Source organism: Symphodus melops, assembly GCF_947650265.1.
Source record: "Symphodus melops genome assembly, chromosome: 22".
Taxonomy (NCBI): domain Eukaryota; kingdom Metazoa; phylum Chordata; class Actinopteri; order Labriformes; family Labridae; genus Symphodus; species Symphodus melops.
The window spans coordinates 17715600-17741973 of record NC_136712.1 but is presented as its reverse complement, the minus strand read 5'-3'; the positions used below and the strand labels follow the sequence as shown (position 1 = coordinate 17741973).

The 26374-nt window shown below is 45.5% G+C and overlaps 1 protein-coding gene across 1 annotated transcript; it reads right to left on the bottom strand.

Moving 5' to 3' along the window:
* Positions 1-881: 881 nt before the first annotated feature.
* zdhhc17 (zDHHC palmitoyltransferase 17) lies at positions 882-24975 on the bottom strand. The gene is made up of 17 exons (XM_079335595.1): positions 24813-24975; positions 17177-17280; positions 15867-15989; positions 15470-15547; positions 13795-13939; positions 13424-13488; positions 12824-12986; positions 12595-12720; positions 11218-11360; positions 9853-9953; positions 5240-5364; positions 4580-4642; positions 4410-4503; positions 3583-3666; positions 3042-3199; positions 2855-2949; positions 882-2531 (listed from the first exon to the last, which is right to left on the bottom strand). Exons 1-17 carry the CDS (start codon positions 24873-24875, stop codon positions 2393-2395), a joined length of 1869 nt encoding a protein of 622 aa, XP_079191721.1. The 5' UTR covers positions 24876-24975; the 3' UTR covers positions 882-2392.
* Positions 24976-26374: the final 1399 nt, after the last annotated feature.

Genomic DNA, 26374 nt, shown 5'->3' with positions numbered 1-26374 from the left:
GTTTTGTGTTTCGAGGGCAGCGATGACATCAGTGGTTCGTTTGTTCGGGGGGAATGATCCGTGAGATGACGACACGACCGTCCTCTTCTGATGATGCAAACATGAGGCCCAAAAAGTTTTCCGGAGGCCCTGTAAATGTAATATAACCTCCGTCTATCCTTAAAACTATTGCATGATCACATTTCAGCTTTTAGAAAACCAAAAAAAAAAAAAAAGAGTCGGCGTCTGCCTTAGTTCTCTAGTGTCTTTGCTTTACAATTTGTACATCCAGTGGTATAACAAACCCAGCGGTATATGACGTAGAAATAAACAAAAACAAAATAACCCTTCAGGATGACTACAGAGTCCACAAGCATGAAACATTCAGATATATTACACACTTGCACAGGAGGGCCCGGCGGTGACATCAGGGCGCCTGAAAGAAAACAACTTCACTAAACACACTGGATCTGAGAGAAGGAAACTAACAAAAAACAAACAGACAATAAACAGAAAAAGTACTTGCAAATACTTAACATTCACTATATACAAACACGTGGCTTGCCGGGCTGGCACCATGGTGATGAAAACGGGTTTGACGGGGGATATACAGCGAGAGCCCAGCTGTCCCAAGCATCGTCACATGCAGTGGAGTTTCATGGCGGGGCGGGCTTAAGGGTTCAAACGCCTATAGACAGCAGTGTCGGACATCACTAAAAGCTACAGTCATACACTTGGAGTATAGTCACTCTTGGTTTTCTCTTGGCGGTTCGCTTGGAAGAAAAACTCCCCCCCCCCCCCCCCCCCCCCCCCCCCCCCCCCCCCCACAATAAAAACAAAACAAGAATGATGTTTTCTCGAGGAGGGAGCACCTCGGGCTAACACTGACAAAAAGAAAACAATCACAGAGAAATATATTGTTTATGTACAGATGCACATTCTTTACACTTCAGTCCATCCTGCTGCTGCTAATGTGGAGCCGACTGCAAATGGGCGGGGGGGCGGGGGGGGAAGGTCCAGAACAGGGAGTGACGGGAGTCGGCGTGCTGAACCCTTGTGTTCAGAAACGGCCCAAAAAAACAAAAACAAAAAAAACACCAAACAAAACAAAACAAAAAAATCAGTGCAATGTTGTAGGCAGACAAAAGACAAACATAGAAGACTTTACAGCTTGTTGAGAGAAAAACATGGAATGAACCGTCCTGGAAACTCATCCGTCCAGTCTTCTTCTTCTTAACTCTGCTGTTAATAAATACACGCGCTGTACCTGTACCCGGCTGCAGGCACTCGCTTCCTAACCTTTTTATTCCTTATAAAAACCTACTCAGCTAACAAATGGTGTGAAATGTAAAAATGATGGCGCTAGCACATAATTACTTTGTCTATAAATAGTTTTAAAATAAATATACCTGTATCACATTGTCTGTAGGATATTTTTCTGTCACGTACACGCCGGTCGCCGCTGGAGGAGTCGGAGTTCTCGTGCTTCGCCCTGCCTTTATACTGCATGACAACTGTTTTTGTTTTTTTTTCCTTGCAAAAACGTTTTCTTCTGTGGTCGCAGCTTCCTCTTCAGCAGGTGAGAACTGATGGACTCCTACAGCAGCGGCAACATTTTCCTCTCTGATAAGTTCAACTAATGTTGGCGGATCTTCATCAGCTTGAGTCAAAACTCACCGCGGTGCAAAAATCAAGACCGTAAAAAGACATTCCCTTATCTCCAGCTCACTTAGAAACAAACTCATAAAAACTAATCCTTCAGCTCCCCTGGCCTCCACAAGGTCATTCTCACAGGAACAGCAAAAGCTCCTGAACCAATCAAAAACAAACAAAAAAAAATACACACAGGGCACATCAACAGGGACACCATAAATAAGGAGAATATATGAGGGGAAGGAGAATGATACTGCCACTTGAAGGCGCCGCTCTCGAGGCAGCGTCACGTTTGAAAATCCTCTCGTCCTCGCTCGTCTCCGCTCGTGCCCGGCAGCATCGCACCGTCCAAAGAGCTCGGGAGGAGAGACGAGGCGGAGGGGTCCGAAAGCAGCGGAGGTACAGTAATGAAGTCTGAAGTTGTAGAATAGTAGTAGTAGTAGTAATAGTAGTAAAGTTGGGGGCGGAGTCAGAGGCGGGGAGTAGGTGTGGTGTTGCCCCGTAACAGCATGCTCGTCCTGGCTGATTTTTTTTCCCAGTCTTTTGATCGGTGAGGGAGAGATGGTCCAAAGAAAAGCAAGCGCTCCCGAGAACAGCACCGCTCTGATATGAACGCCATGTGGGGGTGGGGTGAGGGGTGCAGGGGGTGGGCGAGGGTGATCCATTCAAACTTCCTTCCACACAGCGACACTCGGCTCCCCCACCTTGCTCCTCCTGCCCCCTCCGTCCTCCTCCTCTTCTTCTTCTTCCTCCTCCTCCTCTACACCAGCTGGTAGCCCGAGCCAGACGTCTGGTCGTATTCCACCGTGTACTGCGTGGTCCAGTCCACCGCCACGGGCCGCATCAGGCCGCAGCAGCGGATTTCGAAGAAATCGATGAGGTTTCTGAAGCAGCCGTGGCTGAAAAGGGACAAAGACAGATACGAATTTAAAAAGATTTTATATGAAAGTTTTTTTTTTTTGAAGCATATCGTAAGTCGTTCACGAGGTCTTTAAAAAGAACAGCAGAGTCACAGATGATTATCCAGCTGTCCCCTTCAACCTTTACAGTTGTATTAAAAAACTAGGGAGAAAACAGAGCGGTCGGTTGGGGGTTTGGTGCCTTGCTCAAGAGCACCTCTGCAGCACTCAGGAAGTACATTGAAAAGAAAAAAAACCTGACACATGGTTCTGATTTTAGTTGTTTTTTTTAGTTTTTTTTTTTTAAAGAGGAGATAACTTACTTGAAGGGGCTTTCGATGGACGTGGCGGTGACTTTAAAGTGCTTGTATCTCCGAGCGTTCATCCTTTCATTGGTGGTGATTCCCAGAGCGGCGATCTGACAAACATGCAAACAGGTTCAGGTTCAAAGCCTCCCTCAGCGGGCGGCCGATGATGGTGGATCTACGACAGAAACGGCCTGGCACTCACCTGGTAGAGCTGACACATGATGAGCACAGCCACCCACATGAAGTGGAAAATGCTGTTGAGGAACATCCAGAACATCCAGGGAGAGCAGGAGGCGATCTGGGTCAGGTAGAGCCAGAAACCGTCCTTGGCATAACTGGTGGCACAGTGGATCCTCCAGTCTGAGGCGGACAGAGAGAGACAGAGAGACAGACAGACAGACAGACAGACAGACAGACAGACAGACAGACAGACAGACAGACAGACAGACAGACAGACAGACAGACAGACAGACAGACAGACAGACAGACAGACAGACAGACAGACAGACAGACAGACAGACAGACAGACAGAGAGAGAGAGAGAGACAGACAGACAGACAGACAGACAGACAGACAGACAGACAGACAGACAGACAGACAGACAGACAGACAGACAGACAGACAGACAGACAGACAGACAGACAGACAGACAGACAGACAGACAGACAGACAGAGAGAGAGAGAGAGAGAATCAGCTGAACGTGAACAACAAGAGGAGGATTTGTTTGGTTTTTTCCACTCACAGGAAATGCAGCCGTAGATCATCCAGCAGATCATGCAGAGCAGGAAGAACAGATAACCCATGAAGTAACGGTGGTTCCCACTTCCTGTAGAGGAGAAACAAGAGAGTCAGGTCCTGTTGTTGCTTTGACTGCTTCAGACAAGACTTCAGCATCATCAAACACAACGATAGCCGACACTGAGATGAGCTCCAACGACTCGTTCAATCGAGCAGCAACGGGCCGCCGTGCGACATAACCACGAGCCAATCGGCGCTCCAATCTTCGTGTGTTGAATGTTGGCTGGATGTTTGTAGGTTTTACTACAGACTGCCTCTCTCAGCAAAAAAAAAGAAAAAAAGAAACTGGAACCCTGACCCTGATTTATTTGACATGTACTCACTCTGTCACACTGTGTGTAATCTGGGTTTGAAAGCTCTTCAGTATCCGGAAAACATTCTACTTGTGTGAATTATTTCCTTTCCCTCTCGTTGATTGTTTGATTCAGAAACAGAAACTGAAGAGGAGCGGAGTGTTTAAAAGTCATCTCTCGCACTACCAGACTGTAAATCATCAGAGGGGCTTTTTCTAATCTCTTTACAGGACTCTGGTCTGAGTAGTGAAGAGTCGTGTTTGTTCAGATTGTTTCCTTGTTTTACTGACCAGCTGAGCTCCCTGCACTCCTTCCTTCCTCCCTCGTTTCCTGCCTCCTTCACACACATCCTCGTATAGATTCTGGAAATGACACACGCACACGCTTCCTCCTCCACGTCTTTTTCCATCTCTGGTCTTCCTGCATCATCAGTGTTAATGACAGCTTCTGATTCCACACCTGTGTGTTTTTGACTTACCGACACAGTTGCCCACCCAGGGACAGTGGTGGTCGAACTTTGCGATGCAGCGGTTGCACACTGCACAGTGTTTGGACCTGATGGGCTTCCGTATCTGCAGAAAAGAGTTGCGTTAGTAAAGCTGTGATCTTCAGAGTCTGATGTCTGATGAGATGGAGGTCAGAGTTTACCAAGCAGGTGCTGCAGAATATGCTCAGATCCAGGCTGCCCGTCTCTGCCAGCTCCACAATCGTCTGTCGGGAGGAAACACCAAAACAAAAGCAGGATTTAAACAACAACAAAAGAAAGAAAAGAAGCAGACAGAAAAATGAATGAAGACAGAAATTCCTCATGCCAAGGTCTCTTTGGCGCTGACACAATAGACCCACTGACAGTGAAGAGGCCGAGGCTGCAGCCTCCAGCACAGCCAACCAGGACGGAAGCTGCCACGGAATTCACACTGTTTGGATCTTAGGGTAAAATATCTTTACGACGGGGTTTGGTTTTTCTCTCATCTTCACAATGAACATTGTTCCCCTTGTGTGTTTTATGATCAGCCTGCTTCTCTCTACATATAACAATCCTAAACAAACTCCGGAGAGGAAAACGAGCGGTGAAAGAGGAGATGGGAGGCTTCGAGGTGGCTGCAGAGAGCGCTGCGCTAACAATGCCGGTTAAATTTAGCTCCTCATCAATCAGAGGCCTGGTTAAGAAGCAGAGCCTCCGTTGTGCTCCAATTAAGTGCGAGAATGAGGGGCCGAGTGGCGAGAGAGGGGCGACACGGTCAGCGGGCAGCGAGCCAGAGAGTCAATCTCTCTGCTCAGCAGAGAGAAAACACGTCGTGACTTCACCTTTTTCTTCTGCTCCTCCGACGCCTTGATGATTCCCGGGTCAGACTTCCAGGATTTGCCGAAGTTGTAGAAGAGAGCCAGCGTGTTGATCAGGAAGGGAACATGGACGGTGGCGAAGGGGAGATGTGCAGCGTGGTTAAGGAAGAAGGCAGACCTTGTTTTTGTTTGTCACTTTAAATAAAGGGACAAAAACATCATTGTTTTATAAGCACAGTTAACCACACAGATGACTCAGAACAAACCGCAGTGTGAACACATTAAAGGTGGAGTCAGTCGAAATGCTTGTTGCACTTTATAAACACTCAAACGTGGCCCCTCCTGCTGGGCTCATCGCCTGCACGTTTACGACTCGCTACAGCACGCTAACCAGCGGCGTTTGGCAGCTTCCTGTCCAGCTGACGACTTCACGTGTGAATCTACGAGCTCACCGAAGGTTCACCACTCTTTATCCACTCCACGTTTCGCCTTACGGTCATACTTTCTCTTTTTTTTGACACTATGTCCACGTTTGTCAGAGTTGCCGGTTTACTTCCCGTCCAATCACTGAATCTTTTAATCCACTTTTGAACTGATCTGCTGCGCTGTCATTGGCTGGAGGACGCACACCAGCTCCTCGCCCGGAAACATCCAGAATCAAGCCAAACAACAAACAAACAGTCAGACACAGTCAGCAGCACACCAGCTCGACGGAGAAGTGAAAATTGTTTTTTTGTTTTTTGGTGTTTATCCAAAGATAAAAAAAGGAGATAAAATTCTTGTTTGCTTAACCGCCCGTTCATTTGTTATCTTGGTTTTCCACCTGCTTCATCCTGCCGGTCGACACGGACTCAGATAATGTCAGCTCATGATGGAAACCCTCAGCACCTGGTTGCTTCTACCTCTCAAAAGATCTTATTTGAAACGCAAACGTGTCGATATGAGACAAAAAGAGGAAATCCACAACATCTGGCTCTCGTACAGGAGATTCTTCAATATGTTGTTGATTGGTTTTCTTTGATATCCGACGCACACTGATGGTCGTCTTAATCACATCAGTAACTGCAAAAGGAGCTGACGCAGCAAATCCAGCGGAGTCAAGTCAAGACAAAGTCACATAAAGACGGTTGTGTACTCTGCTGTGAAGTCATGTTCACTTTCTGAGCTGCTTGGATGGTAAAGAAGACAGACTGATGGACAAAACAAACACACCATTCAATCTTTAAAGTGTTACAGAGAAACAGCCTGAAGCTGACGTGTGTCCACATGCTGTCCCCTCAGTGAGAGTTTGTCTTCGTGGTAACGGGAGTGAAAGAGACGCAGGGAGCAGCTCCGAGTCGCCTCGGCTCACACGCTACGAGAAGGGATGATTTCATCATGACTTCATCTACACACACACACGCACGCGCACACGCACGCGCACACGCACGCGCACACGGCGTATGAGCGCGGCACTCATGCAGGTGTGCATGAGTCATCTGGAACAGGACAGTGTTTCAGAGTGACACAGAGAGAGACAGACACAACGTACAGGGAGGAGTCAGGAACGACTCAGAGAGACGGGATGAAGTCTGACGGGATTTCTCATCGTTGGAAGTTTTAGTTTTTAAATCTGCTATTTTGTGGCTGAAAAGCTCAAAGTTTTGTCCCGTCCACTCCAGTTTTATCGTTCTCGGCGTTTAAGAGCTGAGACCGCTGAGGAAAAAATGAGATCCACGTCTGGAGAATAGACAAAGTAATGTCACACGCTCCACTCTTCGTCATTTGATCTGATGGCCAGCCTGAGGAGAACGAGCTCACAAAGGCAGAAAGTGGGTCAGATGTGGAGGAGGACATTTTTTCACCTGAAGGGCAAAGCAGTGCTGAAAACTGGAAGCTCACATGGCCGACATGCCACCACTTCTTAAACCACATGTTGGAATCTTTGTAATAAAAGGTTTTAAATTTGTCTCTTCAAATCCAACCTCATTAAATGTTCACTGGCTCTGCTGGCGCTCAAACAGACCGCCACCCCGGGCGCTGGTCCACAGGTTTATGTCACCGTGTGCTGACGGATCAGAGAGAGTCAAACCATGCTTCTCCAGAAGATCAGGAGGTTAGAAGCATCACTACTCTGCAACCAAACACGTTCAGCTTCTCTGCTGACAGAATGAAGAATGAAAACACGTTGACATCGGATGTGAACAAAAATCCAGAAAGTTCACGAAAGAAAATGAACATGTGTCCATTCAGAGTTTGGCACATCCATACCAACAGGTGGAGTTCATTCTTCAAAGAGGAGGCACAGGGGTTAGTGACCCCAGCCCATGTCTTAGAGTCATCAACGCGGCCCGGAGCTCCTCCCTCACACTGTCTACTCTGCTACCTCTCAAATGAAGGCACAAAAAGATCAACAATGAAAATCTTTAAAAAAAAAAAAAGAGAGAGAGAGAGAAGGACCCATGATGATGAGCAGCGTCGATAACATGTCAAAGAACAGGGATGAGGTTTGAAATAAAATTAAACATTAACATTTGTCATTTATGACTTTGATAATGAGAGACCTCAGCAGTTTTAGGTTTTTTGTTTTTTTTAAAAGAGACGTGACGGTCGAGAGAGAGACGGACTGTGTGTGTGTGTGTGTGTGTGTGTGTGTGTGTGTGTGTGTGTGTGTGTGTGTGTGTGTGTGTGTGTGTGTGTGTGAGAGAGAGAACCACCTCTCTAACCACCTGTGCATTTCCCATCAGTTACAAAATGCACATATAAACACAGCTGAGGTGGAAGGCAGATTGAAATAATACTGACTTTACAGTAATCATCATCATCATCCTCAGTAACTCTGTGTCTTCTTCTCAGTGTGAATGTCTCTGGTCCAGCTCTAACACATCCTGGATGATCTCCAGCACCGCTCACTTTGTGCTGCTTGAACAGTCTCACTTGTGTTGAGAGCTGAATGTATGATTAACTCGAGTACGCCACAGTGCTCCTGCTGTGGAAATCTCTTGCTTTGCATAAAGAAATGCAAACGACATGCAACACGCGAGGATGCTGCTGGACAAGAACCAACTGTCCCACTGACTGAGTTCACATCAGATAAGGTGCGTGTGCATCGCCGCAGGAGAGAAACGTTCCTGCTGCAGCCAGGAGCATGAAACACCGTGTCTTTCAACTCAACACAGACGCACAAAAAAAACCTGGAAAGAGATGGATGGCAGGCGCTCGGGCTTTATGACTGACTCCAAGGCTGCAGGGCAAACAGGAAGCTATTGTGCTCACACATAAAAGAAACTGCCTGCAGTCAAAGAGGCAACTTTGGATTGATGCATGAACCACAACACAGGATGCACTGTAACCTAATCTAAGATCTGTAGAGATGAATGCTAATGCAAAAACCTGGCTGAGGCAGCAGGTCCAGGGCAGAGACGTCAGGATAATCCTTCACTCTTTTTTTCATGTTGCCTAGATGCAACAAAAACATCTAAACAAACCTCCAGCATCTCTTTTTTTTAAAGGGCTACAAAGGGCAGAGTTTTCTTCTTCAAAAAAAGCTCCTCTGCTCTGCCTCCCCGCCCCCCTTTAGACGAGCAGTGAAGCACTAAATTAAAAGCCCTCCACAAACAACGCCTCCCCCTCTCACCTCCTGCAATTAGCAGCTTCCCAACAGAGAAGCCATTATTTTTCCATGAAGAAAATAAAAAGTGACAGCAGCCCCTCTGAGGCCAACAGAAACTCTTCAGAGTCCTCTGGTTGGGCTTTAAAACCACATTTGTGACGCACTCATCTCTGTGCACACCATTCTGCTCCATTTAAAAAGCAAAACTTTTAGACATTTTGTGACTTCAACGCGAGTCTCTCTCAGAGGTCCGTGGACGTCCTGGAGTTTCTTTAAACGCAGCTCAACTTTTCTGTCATCTTCAATAACTGTATCCAGTAATTCAACTTTAATCCTGCCAATGAACGCGTTTCCTCTGATAGTCTGTCTTCTTCAATAAAAACGCTTCATCAGTGACTGTAGATTCTCACAGGCCAATGTTTGTCAGCGATCTTCTTAAACGAACTGGGCAGATTCAGAAAAGCTTTCGGCTTCTGATGTATGACTTTCTGAACGCCAACAGTGAATTCCCCGTTTCAAACTGGGAATTGATGACGCGTTTTTTTTTCCAGTGAACAGAGACTGCCAGCTCTTACAGCTCTGGCATACTTCACACACAAGTGGATTCTGGGTAAAACAGGTGGATGGATCACAGCGATGTGGCATGCAGTGTCGGGGAATCGGTCCACATTCTCGTTTGGTTAAACTCTTCATTATATTTCGGGGTTTACTGACCATTACTCAAAGATTCCTCAAGTCGGAAACCAGCCAATGAGCTTCTCTCAAACAGAGGAGACCTCTGAATCAAAGTCAGCGAGGAGAAGGAAAAACACTGAACTGCCAAAAGAGCTCATTATTGGATCTAAATTAGCACGCTGTTTTTTTCTTTCTTCACAGAGAACATTTCTGACACATCAGATACCAGACTCTGTGGTTTTCAACCTTCTGCTAAACTAAGCTAATCTGTCTCTGACTGTGTGGTCATGTTTCCTGGACAGATGAATATATTGACTCCTATAGTCTTTAAAGAGTGTAAACGGCGTCAGTCTGAGACAGTAAAGGATATCGTTCCAGAACCAGTAGAACCAGGTGGTGTACATCCAGAACTTGGTGGCCAGGTAGATCCCCAGAGGGAGAGCGCTGTGCATGGAGTGATCGAAGAAAGCCCTGCAAAGAGAGAGCGAGAGAGAGAGAGGGAGAGAGGGTGAGAGAGAGAGAGAGGGTGAGAGAGACAGAGGGAGAGAGAGAGGGAGAGAGGGTGAGAGAGAGAGAGGGTGAGAGAGACAGAGAGAGAGAGAGAGAGAGAGAGAGGGAGAGAGGGTGAGAGGGTGAGAGAGAGAGGGTGAGAGAGAGAGAGGGTGAGAGAGACAGAGGGAGAGAGAGAGAGAGAGAGAGAGAGAGAGAGAGCGAGAGAGCGAGAGAGAGAGGGTCTGAGTTATTTGAGAATCATCAAAATAATCATATATCCCATTTACTGTGATCACATCCAACACAGACATTTCAAACCTGCAGCAGCTTAAAGGAAGAACGTGCAACATGTCCACGTAAGTTAAGCAGAAACCCAGAATACTTAAATCCCGACAGTCTACAATGAGTGAGAAGGCGGAGTCCCGCCTCCTGGACTCCTCCCCGTGTGCATAAAAGCAGGTTTAAGTCAAGGACTGACGAAAAGAAGAACATGCTCACTGATTATTTGAATGATGTGCGAGCGTTTTTAGATCACGCAGGTTACATCTCCCGTGAAGCTACGAGCTAACTAAAGAGCGCTAATGTTAGCCTTCTATCACAGCAACTGTGGTAGCCTCAAACCTCAGTTTGTTTTGGTTTCATGCTGGTGCTCAAGGGCGGCATCTACTGGTAGAAAAAATTAGCAAACTCAAATTTTAGAAACTGGCCTCCCTCGCACTGCAGACACAGCGCAGCTCAGATCCTCTGTGTTTCCTACATCAAGGCATTCTTCCAGCAGATGGACAGATGCAAACTGAGTGTTTGACCTGAACCGTTCAGCCTGACAGCAGCAACAATAAACTGAACTTTAACCCCTCTGCAGCTTCCAATCAGCAGCCCTCAAAGTTACACGTTATTTATGTGGCAGTCGTTATGTGAAGAATGTCACGAGACGCTGGGTAATGTGTTATTGTAGTGTCGAGCTGAAGGGAACAACAAACGACAGCAGCAGGACCAGATGGCAGCAGTGACGGGGTTAAAGCAGAGTGTGTGTGTGTGTGTGTGTGTTTACATTATTTCATTTATATGTGCGTGAACAACTCATCGAGACGTCTGTGTTTAAGAGTTCTCAATCAGACTTTTAAGCTCAATGAAGTGTTATTATGAGTTTCTTGATGAGACACACACACACACACACACACACACACCCACACACACACACACACACACACACACACACACACAGAGGAGTAGAGAAACGTACTTGGAGAGGAACTGCACGGCGACCCAGACCCCGGCGTACATGAGGCCCTTGATGAGCCACGAGTCGATGTCCAGGTCTGCGATGAAACCAACGAGCCAGATGACCAGGAAGGGCGTTCCCAGCATCACCTTCTGCCTGAACTCCTGCACGAGGACGAGGAGAGGAGAGGAGGGAGGCAGGGCAGGAGATCCAGAGAAAAGACGACGTGGAAGAAAATGATGGAAAGAAAACAAGAAAGAAAGTGAGGGAAGAGGATAAAAAAAGACAAACGCTGTTTAAGGTCAGAAAAGATGAAAGACTTAGAAAGGAGTCTCATTCAGACGTCTGTCTCTATAAAGGGTTTCACATTTACTGACTAAACATCTACTGACTGTGGGAAACACCTACACTCTTTATTTCAAATAGTCTCTCATGGAATCTAGAGCGTTTTCCTAACAGGATACACGTTACACCAAACACGACTTAAGGTCAAATTCTACAAACGTCTTTAGCTCGTGCAGGAGAATAAACGGCACATGTGATACGTATGTGACGTCTAAATGTCTGAATATGATGAGGGATGTTTCTTTAAGAATTTCTAATTCTCACAGAAATACAAAAAAAAGAGACATTTTAACTTCAGTTTGCCTAAAATATGGATACAGTAAAAAATACAAAAGTAGCAGAAATCCAACCGAGTAAGATGCTAAAAATCATCCAAGACTAACTCGGATCTACATGTGATGCTATGAAGCGTCTATTATCTTTTGTTCTCATTTCTATTAACACTTAAATCTCTAAACAACAAACTACAAATCTCTCCAGTGTAACACTTTACCTTTTTTAACTATTTACATCCCAGCAGACGAGAGGAAAGACAACAAACATTAAAGTTTCAACAAAAGCAAATCAAAGTCTTCAATGAAAAAAAAAAAAAAAAGACAGAAAAATGTATTCGATCTTCTGCGTCTGTGCGTCTGATGCAAATGTTTATAGACGGGGAACACATGAGACAGCCGAAGGTTTGCTTTCTTTAAGATCGGGAAAAACTAAGTTCAAAGCTTTTATGAAGGAATAAGCATCTGTGGTCAGAGTTCACGGATCAACACCTCCTCGAGTTAACCTGTCGTTTACGAGTCGTCTGCTTCCTGTCTGATTGCAGACTTGAGAAGCAGTAAACGTCTGTCCCACTGACGTGTTCAGACTAGAACCCGGGACACGCCGTGACATCGCAGCGGTGCAAAGGTTCAGCGTGGACAGACTTGTGTGAGCGCTTTCACACGGAGCCACAGCGAGGTGCGTTTTGGGTGACAGCTTCGATGCTAACACTCGATTGAAAGCGTCAAGGACAAGTCTTCTATCATTTTGCATATCTTGATGGCGTGTACGCGTCTTTACCTTGTCCATCTTAAGTCTCTTCAGGTAGGACGGGCTGTCGTAGCCTTTGGCCTGCCGGGCCTCCTGTAGGTGGTTGATCATCCAGACGTTCTTCCTCTGCTTGGCGAGATCCAAAGGGGTTTCGCCCTAAACACCAACAGAAGACCAGCCTGGATTTATCCACCACCACAGCAAAAATCCCAGAATGCTTTTCCATCATTCAGAGGGGAAACCCCGACGGCGTGATTACCTTGATGTTCTGTGCGTCCACGTTAGCGTTAGCATCCAGGAGCAGGCTGATAACAGTGGTGTTACCAGCCAGCACGGCCCAGTGCAGCGCTGTGTTCTTGTGATATTTGTCGCCCAGGTTGACGGAAACATTGAAGGTCAGCAGCAGCCGTGTGGGGTCGACGCTGTCGCCCGGGAGGAGGAGGAGGAGGAGAAAAAAACCACAGCATGATGTCGATGGACATTTTGAACCTACATTTCTCTGCTAACGATGTAATAGATTCATTCATCACAACACAAAACTATAAATAGAGACGTTTCTGCTGATGGGTGAATATTCAGATGATGCTGCGCAGCACCAGGGAACGTTTCCCCGTGTTAGCACATTCACACATGACAAGGCTGCTGTGTGTCTGCAGTCAGCAGGAGCATGCTCCAGCTTGTTCGAGGGTTCAGCTGGTTTGTAACTGGCTCAAGAGTCAGACGTTTTCCTGGCATCAGTTTCTTTAATTGAGGAGGAAATATGTCAACGTTTAGTTTCCCGGTCCCCCTTTTTTTTTTTTTTTTTTTTTTTAGAACAAGTCAGAGCAGCGACTCGTCACTGTAACAACCGTGTTCACACCTGTGTGTCCTGTAGGCCGCCCACATCAGAGGAGTCATGCCGTTCTGGTCCATCATGTCCACGTCCTGATGGAAAGGAGAGACTCATTAAAAAAGGAGCTGAGAGTCTGAAAGAGTGGCTTTATGGCTCCCCCTAGTGGACAGCATCAGTACTTTCAAAACAAAGGCTTGAACCATAAGGGAAGAAAAACCTCAAATGACAGAGACATCAGTAGAATGCATGGCGTTCATTTCCATATGCAATAAAACCTAATTTCAGACCCAACCAATCAAATTCCACATCTGATGCAGTTTAAAAAAAAAAAAAGATTGCATGACGGTAAAATCAAGAACTCCTGCTGATTATTAAGCTGCAGCGTTTCTGTTTCCTACCTGTCCTTTGGCGATTAGGTAGGCCACGATGGAGGTGTGGCCAAACTGGGCGGCTAGATGACCACAGCTGCATCCCTCGCCGTCGATCAAAGATGGGTCTGCGCCGTATTTCATGAGCTGCACCACCATGGATAGATGGCCTTGTCTGCGAGGAGATACACACAAACCAAAAGGTTGGATAAAACAGGTGAAACTGAACCGTCATGTTCTCCCTCTCCTTTGAAGGGATCCGATTTTTATTCAAACAAGTCGTTGGTAGTTTGATTTTAAAAAATGAAGCAACGTGCAGGAAGGAACGACACCAGACTTTAAGAGGATCAGGGTCAAAAAGGCCCAAACTCCTCTCACTTGATCCTCCACTTTGATGCCGAGTGTGTGAGCAGTCTGAGGTCAAGAATCCAGAGAGGAGGGCGTCACTTCCTCCCACTGCTGCCTGCATGAGACAGTCAGCAGCTGTGACACTGACAGAATGAGTCCCTGTCTTCTCTTATCCTCTCATGTTTGTCTCTTTAGTGGTGTGTGAGTCCATTTGTTGAAGGCTTTTATTGCATGCACTATATTGAGTTTTAAATGTTTTATTACCAACCCTGTCTGCAACGCAAACTTCCTCTCACAGGGCAATAAAAGAACGCAAAACCCACATCAAATTCAAATTCATTTATTTTTATTCTCCGGCCTGAGGGGGAGCTGTGTGTGTGTGTGTGTGTGTGTGTGTGTGTGTGTGTGTGTGTGTGTGTGTGTGTGTGTGTGTGTGTGTGTGTTTGTAGAAGTGACACAGGATTCCTGAGTGTCTGTTATCAAGCTGATCAATAATTCCGGATGAGAGATTCAAGCCCCCCCGTGTCTGCTTGGTACGGGGAGCTGGATCTCATGTGACTCATGTTGTGTCCCTATTATCAGCAGGAAGGAGTGAACATAACAACAAGGAACAAGGAAATGAAGCCTGTCAATCAAAATGAAACGGAGGATCCAGCAGTACATCTTCATCAACTGTTTCATGAACGAAGGCCGAAAAGCTTCACCTGAACAAACCACAAAGACGACGTTCTGTCCATGCATGAGAGGAAATAACTCTCCACGCCAGCAGGCGACTGACGACCACTTTCACCCCGCTGACGGTCAACGTCACCGCTCGTGTTATCGGCCCTTCTAATAGACAGTAAAGTCTGATTAAAAGCTGAAAATGGCGTTGGCGTTATCAGCCCTTCAGTGGAAAAAGAAACCTCCGAACAGCCAATCAGAGAGCTTCCTCTCACCGACCACGCAGACGCCGGTTTAACATGTCGGCTGCTTGGAGGACGGCCGCCCCCCCCTCCCCCCTCTAGGTCATCAGCGCCCCAGGACTTACATTTGTGTTGCCGTGGTAACAAAGCAGCTGTTGATTATATTGGATTTTAACTCGTATGGTCTCAAAGCTCAAACTTCAGGCACCTTGATGGAACGATTCCGTCAGCACAGATGATTCCAATATTTACTGGCAGCGAGTTTAATGTCTTTTTTAATTCATTTGTTTTTTTTGTTTTTTTCTCAAAGACTGCTCGAGGGTGGTGTCCCTCAGTGTGTGTTGTGTCCTGTTCATACATTCAGCATTTCAACAAAGTCCATGCAGCGTAAACCCACTTTGCAATAAACCGTCATTACTTTGACATGTTGATAAATGTGTGGACTCAGTTACCTGGTGGCCCAGTGCAGAGGTGTGGAGTTCAGGTCTCCTCCCAGCTGGTCCACTATGGCTCCCTTTGATATGTAGAACCTTCACAAACACACACACACACACACACACACACACAGTGTTACACGTGCGTTCATACTAACTGTACCCTGAAACCAACACAGAAGAAGCTGAATGAACAAACAGACACGTAGTGTTGTTTTACACACAGAACAGCTGATCGAGATGTTTGAGTGTGAAACATATCAAGCACTTGTTTTTGACAGAAATCAAACGCCCCGCGTTAAACCGACCGTATCGAGACTGTTCATATCAGAGCTCGTCAAACTACAAGCTCAGGTCTCTAACTTTTTCACTTCTTCTTCCATCAGCTTCAAATAAAAGCCGTACACAGACTCACTTGACTAAGTCTATCCTGTTGTTGATGGCGGCCCAGTGAAGGAGCGTTACGTTTTCTTTGTCTGGCTGTCTAACATCGAAGCCCGCCTCCACCAACTCCCTGCATCGCTCGAAGATGCCGTACCTGAGAGAGAGAGAGAGAGAGAGAGAGAGAGAGAGAGAGAGAGAGAGAGAGAGAGAGAGAGAGAGAGAGAGAGAGAGAGAGAGAGAGAGAGAGAGAGAGAGAGGGTGAGAGAGAGAGAGAGAGAGAGAGGGTGAGAGAGAGAGGGTGAGAGAGAGAGAGAGAGAGAGAGAGAGAGGGTGAGGGTGAGAGAGAGAGAGAGAGAGGGTGAGAGAGAGGGTGAGGGTGAGGGTGAGAGAGAGAGAGAGAGAGAGAGAGAGAGGGTGAGAGAGAGAGAGAGAGAGGGTGAGAGAGAGAGAGAGAGAGAGAGGGTGAGGGTGAGAGAGAGGGTGAGGGTGAGGGTGAGAGAGAGAGAGAGAGAGAGAGAGAAAGAGAGGGTGAGAGAGAGATTAAAAACATGCATTAAAAGAACAACTCCATCAACAAAACCGCAGCACACTGACAGAACGCACAAATACACACATTAAATCCTAAACACACAAACAAGAGTGAAACCTCAAATCAAAACAAGATAAATGTGTTGTTTAAAAACATTTCAACATTCATCATAACAGCTGAGTGAGGAGACCACAGACACAAACACGGTCCCTTCAGCGGGCCCAGAGAGGACGACTCTGAGATAATACAGAGTGTGGTGTGAAACACTCATCGGCTCGCTGGTTTATGAAGCTGGGAAGGCTTTTATTGTGAAAATAAACAGGATGTTATAATGTTGTTTCGGTGTCTGACTTCATGTCCTGCTCGACTTGCTCTGTGGTGTCTGCTGTGGAGGGATCTGGACTGCTGGAGGCGGGATGGAGCCGCTGGAAACACACACACACTGACGCAAGTAAAAAGCAGCTGTGTGGAGCAGCACGGACTGAACAAGCATCTGGTGGAGTTCAGCGGTCAGTGTTTTGTCCTTCTTCGATTGGCTGATATCAACCACTCGAACCCTTCAAATACATTTATGTTTCACATGATTCTCTCTGTGTCATCATCAGTCCATCAGCAGCTTCGCCAGCTCCTGGCTCATTTTACTCAGAGGTCACTCGGCCATGCCAAAGGTCAATCAGGCATGAAACAGGTCCATTTATTTTAAGACCCCTCTGCTTGACAACGAGACTGTCCATGAAGATTTTAAACCAGTCATTACACTTCAGCATCCACATCACGCACACACACACACACACGGCGTCAGATGTACTCACTGTGTGGCTTTGACGATGTCCCAGGTGCTGTAGTCGTCCACATGGTTTTTACGGCTGACAGTCTCACTGTAGCCGTGGTTATAATGACTCTGAGGTTTGATTTCCTGAAAAGAGAGTGACAGGCAGAGATTTAGAAGAATGAGCGATCAGCTTCAGAGAGGAACATCTTCAGTTTCCACGGTGGACTGAAAGCGTAGCTTTGAGTCAGACAAACACACGCAGAGAAAACAGTCTACATATTAAGAATAAATCAATGCAGTCCTTGAGAAGCTATCAAGACGTCAATACTACATCTTCTGAGCATTGCACAAACAATGACTTTGTTAACTGATTTTACGTTCAGTAGCTGTTCCCAAAAAACAACACCATCAACAGGGAGGGGGGAGGCGGCCTGCAGAAACCCACACAGATGTTTCCCAATAACACAGCTACACTTTGGGAACCCATAAGTCCCAGTCTACAGGATGACATACGAGCTAGCGACAGAGACAATGCTGTGACTCCCAGCACGGCCTGTAAACACCAGCTGAGCGTCACACAGGAAACATAAGAGTGTGTTTGAATACAGGTGAAATACCTTTATCAACATGTGCGTGTCCTGTTGTGACAAAATGTGACTCAATCCCATTCATCTAGGAGCCAAAACCAAAGTGGAGTCTGTTGATGTTCACGTACAGAGACAGGGAAGGTACAGGATGGAGCTTCACACAGCTGAGCATGTTTTTCAATCACTGATTACAACATTAAAAGGCTGCAGGACAAAGACAGGTCCTGCTGCAGCTCAACATCTAATCTGTCACGTGTCTGGGGTTTGATCTGCACATATTCCATTAGCCGCCATGGAAACAACAATTAAGACTCCATCACACAGAAACGAGGGAAGCATCTTCCAAACACAGAGCGCCTGACTCCTGACCTTGTGAATGAGAGCTCAAGCTAACGCCAAACCCAGTTAGCTCGGCTTCATTGATTTAATTCTACAGAGACACAGAAATAAGAGAGTCGAATGTGTTGAGATGCAACACTGAAAATACACAAAATTGGATGGAGAGTTAAAGATGCTCAAAGAGACACCCCAGGGGACACGGGGGGGGGGGGGGTCCTCGGCCCACAGAGACTTCCGGCTGCTCCGTGGAACCCAGGTGGTGAGCTCGGGCTTCCCTACACTGCCAGCAGGACGTGCTGAGCCAGCGCTTCTGCCTCCACAGGGAGACTGCTGCTGGACAAAATCTCCTCCTCGGATTCCTTTTCACACTCGCATGGAAAATGACTCACTGGGGCTAAACAACTATTTCAGGATATTATCTCCCAGTAATTGTTTTTTTTCCTCTGCCAAATGGTTTGGTTGTCAACTAAAAACTAAACCACAGTCCTCCTTTATCTGTGCTCACAAATATTTACCAGGATATGACTGAACCCAGGATAGTATACATCATCATGATGTGACATCTGGTAGGGCACACAACATCTCTGCACAACTACTTCCATGAGATATAATAACACCACAGCACGATTGATTCATTAACATGAGCCTCCTGCTCTGTCTGGGCTGGACTGGGATTCTGATAGCATGCACTGTTTACTTTAAAGCAGCAATCTCTAAGATATTTACTCAATTATATCTCCATCTATTCCTTCTGGGAGTCGATTGATTTGTCTGCATTGTTTTGTCCTCAGAGGGTGGGTGGTTTTAAGCCCCCCCCCCCACACACACACACATTTTGGGCGCTATGATTGTGATCTTTCTGTGATAGTGCCATGGTAACAGAGGAGACAAATAAGAAGGAGAACAGCGAGGACCAGTAGAGGAGAGACTATAGTAGGAGGAGGAGGAGGAGGAGGATGTGTTAGAGGGGATTTGTAAGTGGCCGTCCAATATATATATATATATATACATATATAAATATTCTTGTACGTTTGTTTTTTTTTAGCGTCAGTGTTGCCAGGAGGTGATTGTACTTCACACTGCCAAGTTTTGGTCATTTTTAAATCTCTATGCAATCTGTTTTAACTACAGCCATGTGCTACTCAGACCTGTGTCGCTGGCAGAGAGAGAGGACTGTGTTGATAAAGAGTCTCGTTATGAATTTAAAGGACAGCAGGCTGACTGTCTGAGGATGAAGAAGGCCTGACCCGAGACCCTCACCCACCACGTGTGACTCACTTTCCCCATCTCGAGCTAGTGTGGAGATAACCTTTGACCCCTTGCCAGTCACTCTCTCCCTCCTGCCATCTGAACAAAGCAGAGGATGGCTTTTTAACATCAGTGATAATTGCAGCCAGTGGATATCTTCAGCGTTCGATGGTGTTCCTGCATCCATGTGAGACAGTCAGGAGGACTGCTGATCATTTTTCACATATTGATCTCAGGTTGGAACGGCGAGGCAGCAGGCCTGGTGTCAGTGGGACAGATGGTCGCCTCTCCTCGGGGAGGTGGAGGTCACATGCTTTGAGCCACAAAATGCTGGACGGCAGCAGCTCTGAAAAAATGAACGTTTATTCATTTACAGTTGTAGCAGTGCCACAATCAGAGCGGCGGAACAAAAGAGAGGACAATAAGATAAACAACAAGTTCAGATTTGGCTCTTCAATAAAAAACATGACGCTCCTCATCAGCTTATCATCCTGTTTTACTTGCCAGATGCACATTTATCACCATCTTTAATCCTCACATTGTTCGTGTCTTAAATGACTTCACCGTAGTTTTGATTCATTCAGGAGACAGCAAGGAACCAGAGAGAGAGCCAGCAGGAATACTTTTTAAAGAGGGATGGTTGGAGGGAATCTCCTTCATGAAGTGTGTTTTAGTGGTTTTAATGCTGCATGAACTTAAACCTCGATAGTAACTAAACAAGCTAGCAGCTTTAACCACCATGTTGGTTTCCTGTCGGGGAGAAAAGGGCATCGTAGGTGGAACTCTGTTCTTTTTGTCACTTCTTACCTCAGGGAAACTCATAGTCTCACAAAAAGTAAACAATCAAATAAATACCTGAGCTTGTCTCACTCTATGTGCCTTTTATACAGGCACAGTCATTTGCATTTTCAGATGACATTTAAAGACTTTGTGCCTTACACTCCTCGACACTCTTTGACATGTTCAACTGGCCCACAGAACAAACACTTCACTGAGAGTTTCAGCTGAATTTCTGTTGCTCCATTTGAAGGGCCTCATGCACTCGGCCGACGACGACATGACCCAGATTCCAAGCAGCACCCTGCTGAAAAGTGGAGCAACTTTGGGCAAAGTCTGGAGACAAATAAACAACATTTATTAACCCTTTCTTCAAGTCTAATCCTTCATTATGTCATAAAAAGGTCACACTGTGAGGGCTTCTGTTTAGTGATTTTAGGAAGCTGGGGGCTCTGGTGCATCTCCATTCAGACAAGATTGGACACACATGTTCCATGGAAAAGCACAGACACAGTGGAAGTCTTCCATTTACAGTATAATAAAGCTAATCAGTGTAAACATCTAATTCTGATCATGCAGTATAAAGAAATAATGTGCAAACCGAGTCACTTGCTCAGCCTCCAACTCTGAAAACAGACGAACACGACTACATCACGAAGTGCGTCTGACATCTCTCGTGCTTCCCAAACAGTGACAATCTCACAAAGATGGCAGCAAGGAAGGAAGGAAGGAAGGAAGGAAGGAAGGAGTCAGCAACAACTGACTGAGTCAAGCAATCAAAGAACAGGTGGTAGTTACATTTCCATGAACTTGAAGGCACCATCCCTCCATCTTCTGATACAGTGAACAGTGTGTTCTGCCGTTTGACCTGACACACAGAAGAAGACTCGTGTTGTTTAATTGTAAATGAGTAGATGAGTTAAAACCAATAAGATCATGTGTAGAGATCAATGAAGACCCGTCAGATCCACAAAGATCAACTCTCATCTACAAAGTGTGTGTGCTTCATACACAAGACCATCACAGTCATGGGAGTGCTGTCACAGTGCAATAAACCAAACTGTCACAACATTCCTTCACTTCACTAACAAACACATTCAGTTCCTTTTATTTCCACTCTTTTGTCAGACAAAGGGAAGTTAAGTCTGACCTCCATTCAGCCAGGGTTGACATTTGTAGATCAAGTTACGAGTGTGACTGCCGTCTGTTCCTGCAGGGGGCGCCGGAGTCTCATCAGCAGCAGCCGCCATGCTGGAAATCCAGTCTAACTTTCAGTCAACCTAATAAGAGGCCGAGGCGGCTTTTAGACCTCTTGACAAACCTTTACATCACGTCCAGCTGTCAATGTCATCTACACGCTAACCAAGGAAAACCCTGTACAGTGTGTGCCCATGATGACAACAACGAATCAAACCTATGTCGTTGTTTGTACCAGACTGTAAAAACGTCTGTCTTGCCTGTGGTGTGTATGTGGCTTCCTGTCTTCCTGGAGTCAGCCTCACACTCCACCAACTGCACGATTTTACACTTCCACGTTGGCTTCATTTTTTCAAGGCCTGCCGCTTGCATAAAACCCAGTTTGTCACGTTGTATAAAACAACACTCCAGGTCCATAACCTCAACAACAAAGGAGAGTCAGTGAGGAGGGATGACGGTCGAGATGACTGAGAACCATCTTCCTTTGTACGATCGAGATTAAAGCTGAGAAATCCACAGGATCAACACAACATATGCGCCTCCACACGAGCTGCTGTTACACTTCATTCGACCACAGTTTTCCATTTTCTGTGTGTGAACCTACAATCAATACCAACATGGAGGCAAATCCTTGAGTGGCACTTTGACTGCTAAGCATGTATAGCAACGTTAGGACAGGCTTCACGTGTGAACGGACCATCACATTCAGAGCGTTCATTTCTGTTTCTGGATCACCAGCTGACAGGCAACAAGATATTTTAATGGAAAATGAAACAGTGAAACAAGAACTGATAACACAAGTATGGTACAAGGGTTATTGTCCAGAAGGGTTCGAGATATGGGCCCACACCAGCTGTAAACAATAAAGGTGCGTCTTTTTATTACAATACAAAGGGATTGGTGTTGACCAATAAACAAGTTCAAGGATGTGAATCCTCATGCCAAGCGATGTCTTTACAAATCACGTGATAATCAGTAACTCATTCGTGTGTTCACACGACACTAAAAGATATGACTCACTGAACAAATAATGCATGGACAGGTTTACCACGCTGTACAGTAAATCAGTTCACCTGACTTCCTGTCTGCAATTTAAAAAGCAAAGCCCGACATGTGAGGGAAGGAAGACAACGATCACAGTGGCAAACTACCACGTGTTTTTATCACGCAGGGAGCTTCCAGGCTGCGTTCAAAACACAAAACTACAACTATACAGAACAATGGATTAACTGTGCACACAAGAGGTGCAGGCAAATATATAAGACAGTGATGCCTCTGGTTAGTGATGAATATGAAGAAAGCAAACAGCAATATCAACGTTTTCTAACCTTCTCAAACTTTACATATCTGTCATATCTCTATTTACATTTTTAGAGCATATTAATGCGTAACACGTATCTGTGGCTTATAGTTCTGATTCATGTTACTGTACACTGTGTGTATCCTCCTTATTGCATCTTTCTGTATGTTAGGGCTGTGCTCTAAACATCATGATGCTAAACATGTGCTCCATGGATGCAGATGTTACAGACGGCTGCAAAGCTGTGAGGACACTTTGCTCATTGGACAGTTGGCAGTAACACCATAGGCACAGCTTTCAATGTATTCTGTGTGATGATACGCATCATATCGTGGGGTTAAGGGAAATACCCAGCCCTACTGTGTGTGTGTGTGTGTGTGTGTGTGTGTGTGTGTGTGTGTGTGTGTGTGTGTGTGTGTGTGTGTGTGTGTGTGTGTGTGTGTGTGTGTGTGTGTGTGTGTGTGTGTGTGTGTGTGTGTGCGTGTGTGTGAACCCTACATAACAGCTTTGAATTCCAATAGCTATGACTGTTAATGCACATATAGTTGACATGCCTGTTGGTTTAGTTCACACTTTACGCAGCACCTTAAAGCTTTTAAGGAGTTGTGGTCAGATGCTCAGCTGCAGTTTGTTGCTCAGTACTCGCACATGTGCAATGACAACAAAGTGACATCTTATCCAATCTAATGAGTAGTAAAACACACACTCACAACCGATTCAATAAGAGCCTTTTTTATCATTTCAAGCGATGCAGTTTGAAATAGTCAATAAATAACCACACAACAGTTCCTCAGATATGCACTCTTACATTAGAGATATAATAGTTGAGCCTATTTACAGTAGAGAACATGTCAGTGAACTATGAGGGCAGAAAACTAAAATGAAAATAATCGTTCATGAATAGTAATCGAGGTCAAATGTTTAATGAACTTCATCGCCCAGCACTAGGACCTGGTTCACTTAAAAAACCATCACTTCAGTCATTATTATAGATAAAATACAAACAAAGACAAGGGATGTAAAGATGAGTCCTAAAATCGTGATAAATCGATTTAAAAGTTGAGAGTCACATCGGCACGGAAAAATGAATCTCAATAATAATGTGAACGTCAGCAGCTGCAGAGACAGATTTAGAACCAGTCTTTCAAATTAGAGGCGAGGAAATATTTTGAGTCAAGACAGGAAATGAAAATTGCTGAGAAGATAACAGAGGAGTCAAAAACTGTGGAAATATCACAAGATGGGGAACTACAAAAATAACAAAACCAACATGATGCAGCATTTAATGGACACCTCGATGGGAAGCTCCGATCACATCCCCTTCATGAGAGAATAAAAAACATTTAAAGGCCAAACCACACTGACAAGCAGCTCATCATTTATCTTCAGTCTCCTTTAGTCAAATAAATCGTGAGAGATAAATCGTATCATTAATCGTATCGTCACATCCTTTATCATGGATGAAGACACTGCTTCATTTTCCTGACTCAACAAAAGCACAACATGGTACCACGTGAAGAGATGAGCCCAAAGGAGCCGGTTCACTTAAAAACAAGCTAGAATTTCCTTCATCATTACAGATGAAAAACAAACAATGTCACATTTTCAGCATCAACTGAACGCACGACGGCGGTACATGATTTACGTTAGAGGGTGACAACAAATCACCATAGCAACAAAATAATCAGATTAATGTCGGACGTGGATTATTTTTACATTCGTTACAGTTGACAATATTTTACGAGCACCAACTGGACAGCACGGTGCAGTAAACCCAGTTACACTTCATACAGCGAGCTAACACAACCAGCACTTCCAGTTAGCTACAGAGCTAACGCCGTTTAGCATTTATCAGTCACGTTACTCTCTGTCTCCCGTTACTCTCTGAAACACTTTTTTAAAAAAAACGTGTGTGCGGGCTAAACGCTGTTTTCCATGAGGGACAACACCTCCCAGTTTATCGTTAGTATTAACTGCAACAGCTGCTCAGCGTTTAGCTTGCTATGCAGCAAGAGGAGGGGGGGCTAGCCGCGTTAGCACCTTTAGCAGCGTTAGCTACCTGACACCCCCCACCACCACCACCACCACCACCAGTGGTTTGCAGGGGGCATCGCAGTTTCCCAAACAGCAAGGCTGATTCACACAACCGTCCACACATAGGCTGGTGAAATGTGCGGCGTGTGTGTTCGTGTTGTCCGTGCGAATGCGAGGAGTCCGAGCAGCATTACCTCGGGATGGAGAATAGGGACGCAGCCAGCTTCTTTCTCATATTCCTCCATAGCGTCGGCCATCTTGGTGGTGATGTTCGCTGAGCATTGTGGGAAACAAGGGGCTGTGTGAGGAGGAAGAGGAGGAGGAAGAAGAGCGGAGCTGTCAGAAAAACGTCAAAACCCTGGATCAAGGACAGGCCAGTACACAAAGAAGGTCAAATCATCACATAAATACAGGCTGGAGCAAAACACCAGATACATGCATCAAGGCTTTATTATTGCAAAAACTACCTAAATAAAACACAATATTTAATATTATAATAACAATGACCATCTCGACCCATCATGCTGTTTTGTTCCCATTGTTACAGAAGTGAGACAAACAGGCTTGATAGCAAATCGCCTCTGACCATCAGTGAAATAGCATCTGTAATGCCTCGTCGAAAAAAAGCTGATGCATTATAGATACAGGTAAAAAGGGTGGAGCACTCACAACGGGGTATTTATGAGGGTCATAAGGATCTCAGGATGCAGCTTCACCCCTGGGTGGATTGGCCTACCCGCCCAGGCGAGAGTAGCTCCGTTCGTAGGGACTTGGGTTGGGAACCGAACCAAAAATCTGGAAATTGGTCTGGTAGCTGGAGAGATGCCAGACCACTTCCTGGCACTGCCAAGCTGTCCTTGAGCAAGGCACCGAATCTACAAAAAATGTGCAGCAGAAATGAACCCTAGGAAATGCGAGGGAGGACCCCTCTCACCTTCATTCCCTCAGCAATAACCGTTCTGAACTAAGTCAAACAGAAACTGAAACTGTTATTATTCTGGCATTAGTTCTTATCTTGACAGCATCAGAGTGTTTTCATACAGCTACTGCACTCTACACAAAGTACACACTTATAAGTGTTGAGTTATTTATTTCCTGTTTATGTGAACAGGTGAAAGTATGGAACAAGTTAACCAACGCCAACACTAAAGCATTTATAGCCTGCCTGCTTGTCACTAGATGGGCATTTAAAATACATAGGCATGTCATGAAACATGCAAAACAAACATACTGTACTATGCACATGCACACAGTGTTTGCAATAAAGTATGCAACAAGGGCATTACCTATGCTTTCATACAGCACACATTTAAGAAAAAATCTACTTGAAATTATTATAAAATAGGCTGTACAGAAAAAACGCTGATATTATCATGAGGCAAAAGAGTCAAATCAAATAGATCTTTATTAAATGGTATAAGTTTAGCAGATGCAAAAGTACAACACAGAAACATTTGTAGCAAAAAACAAAGAGGTCCCCGTCTTCATACTTGGAAAGAGGACAAAACTGATTAGAGATTCTGTGACTATAAACAAGCATCATCTGAAGATAATAACATGTTCAGTGAAGTATGGGAGTTTACAAATGAAGCATTATGAAATCTATGAAACAATCTATGAAATGGCTGGTGGTGGTGGTGGTGGTGGGGGGGGGGGGGGGGGGGGGGGGCACACACAGGACAAGGACTTATGTCAGGTGTTTGAGTGTGTGTGTGTGTGTGTGTGTGAATATTGTAAAGGGTGGGGGTGGGATGCG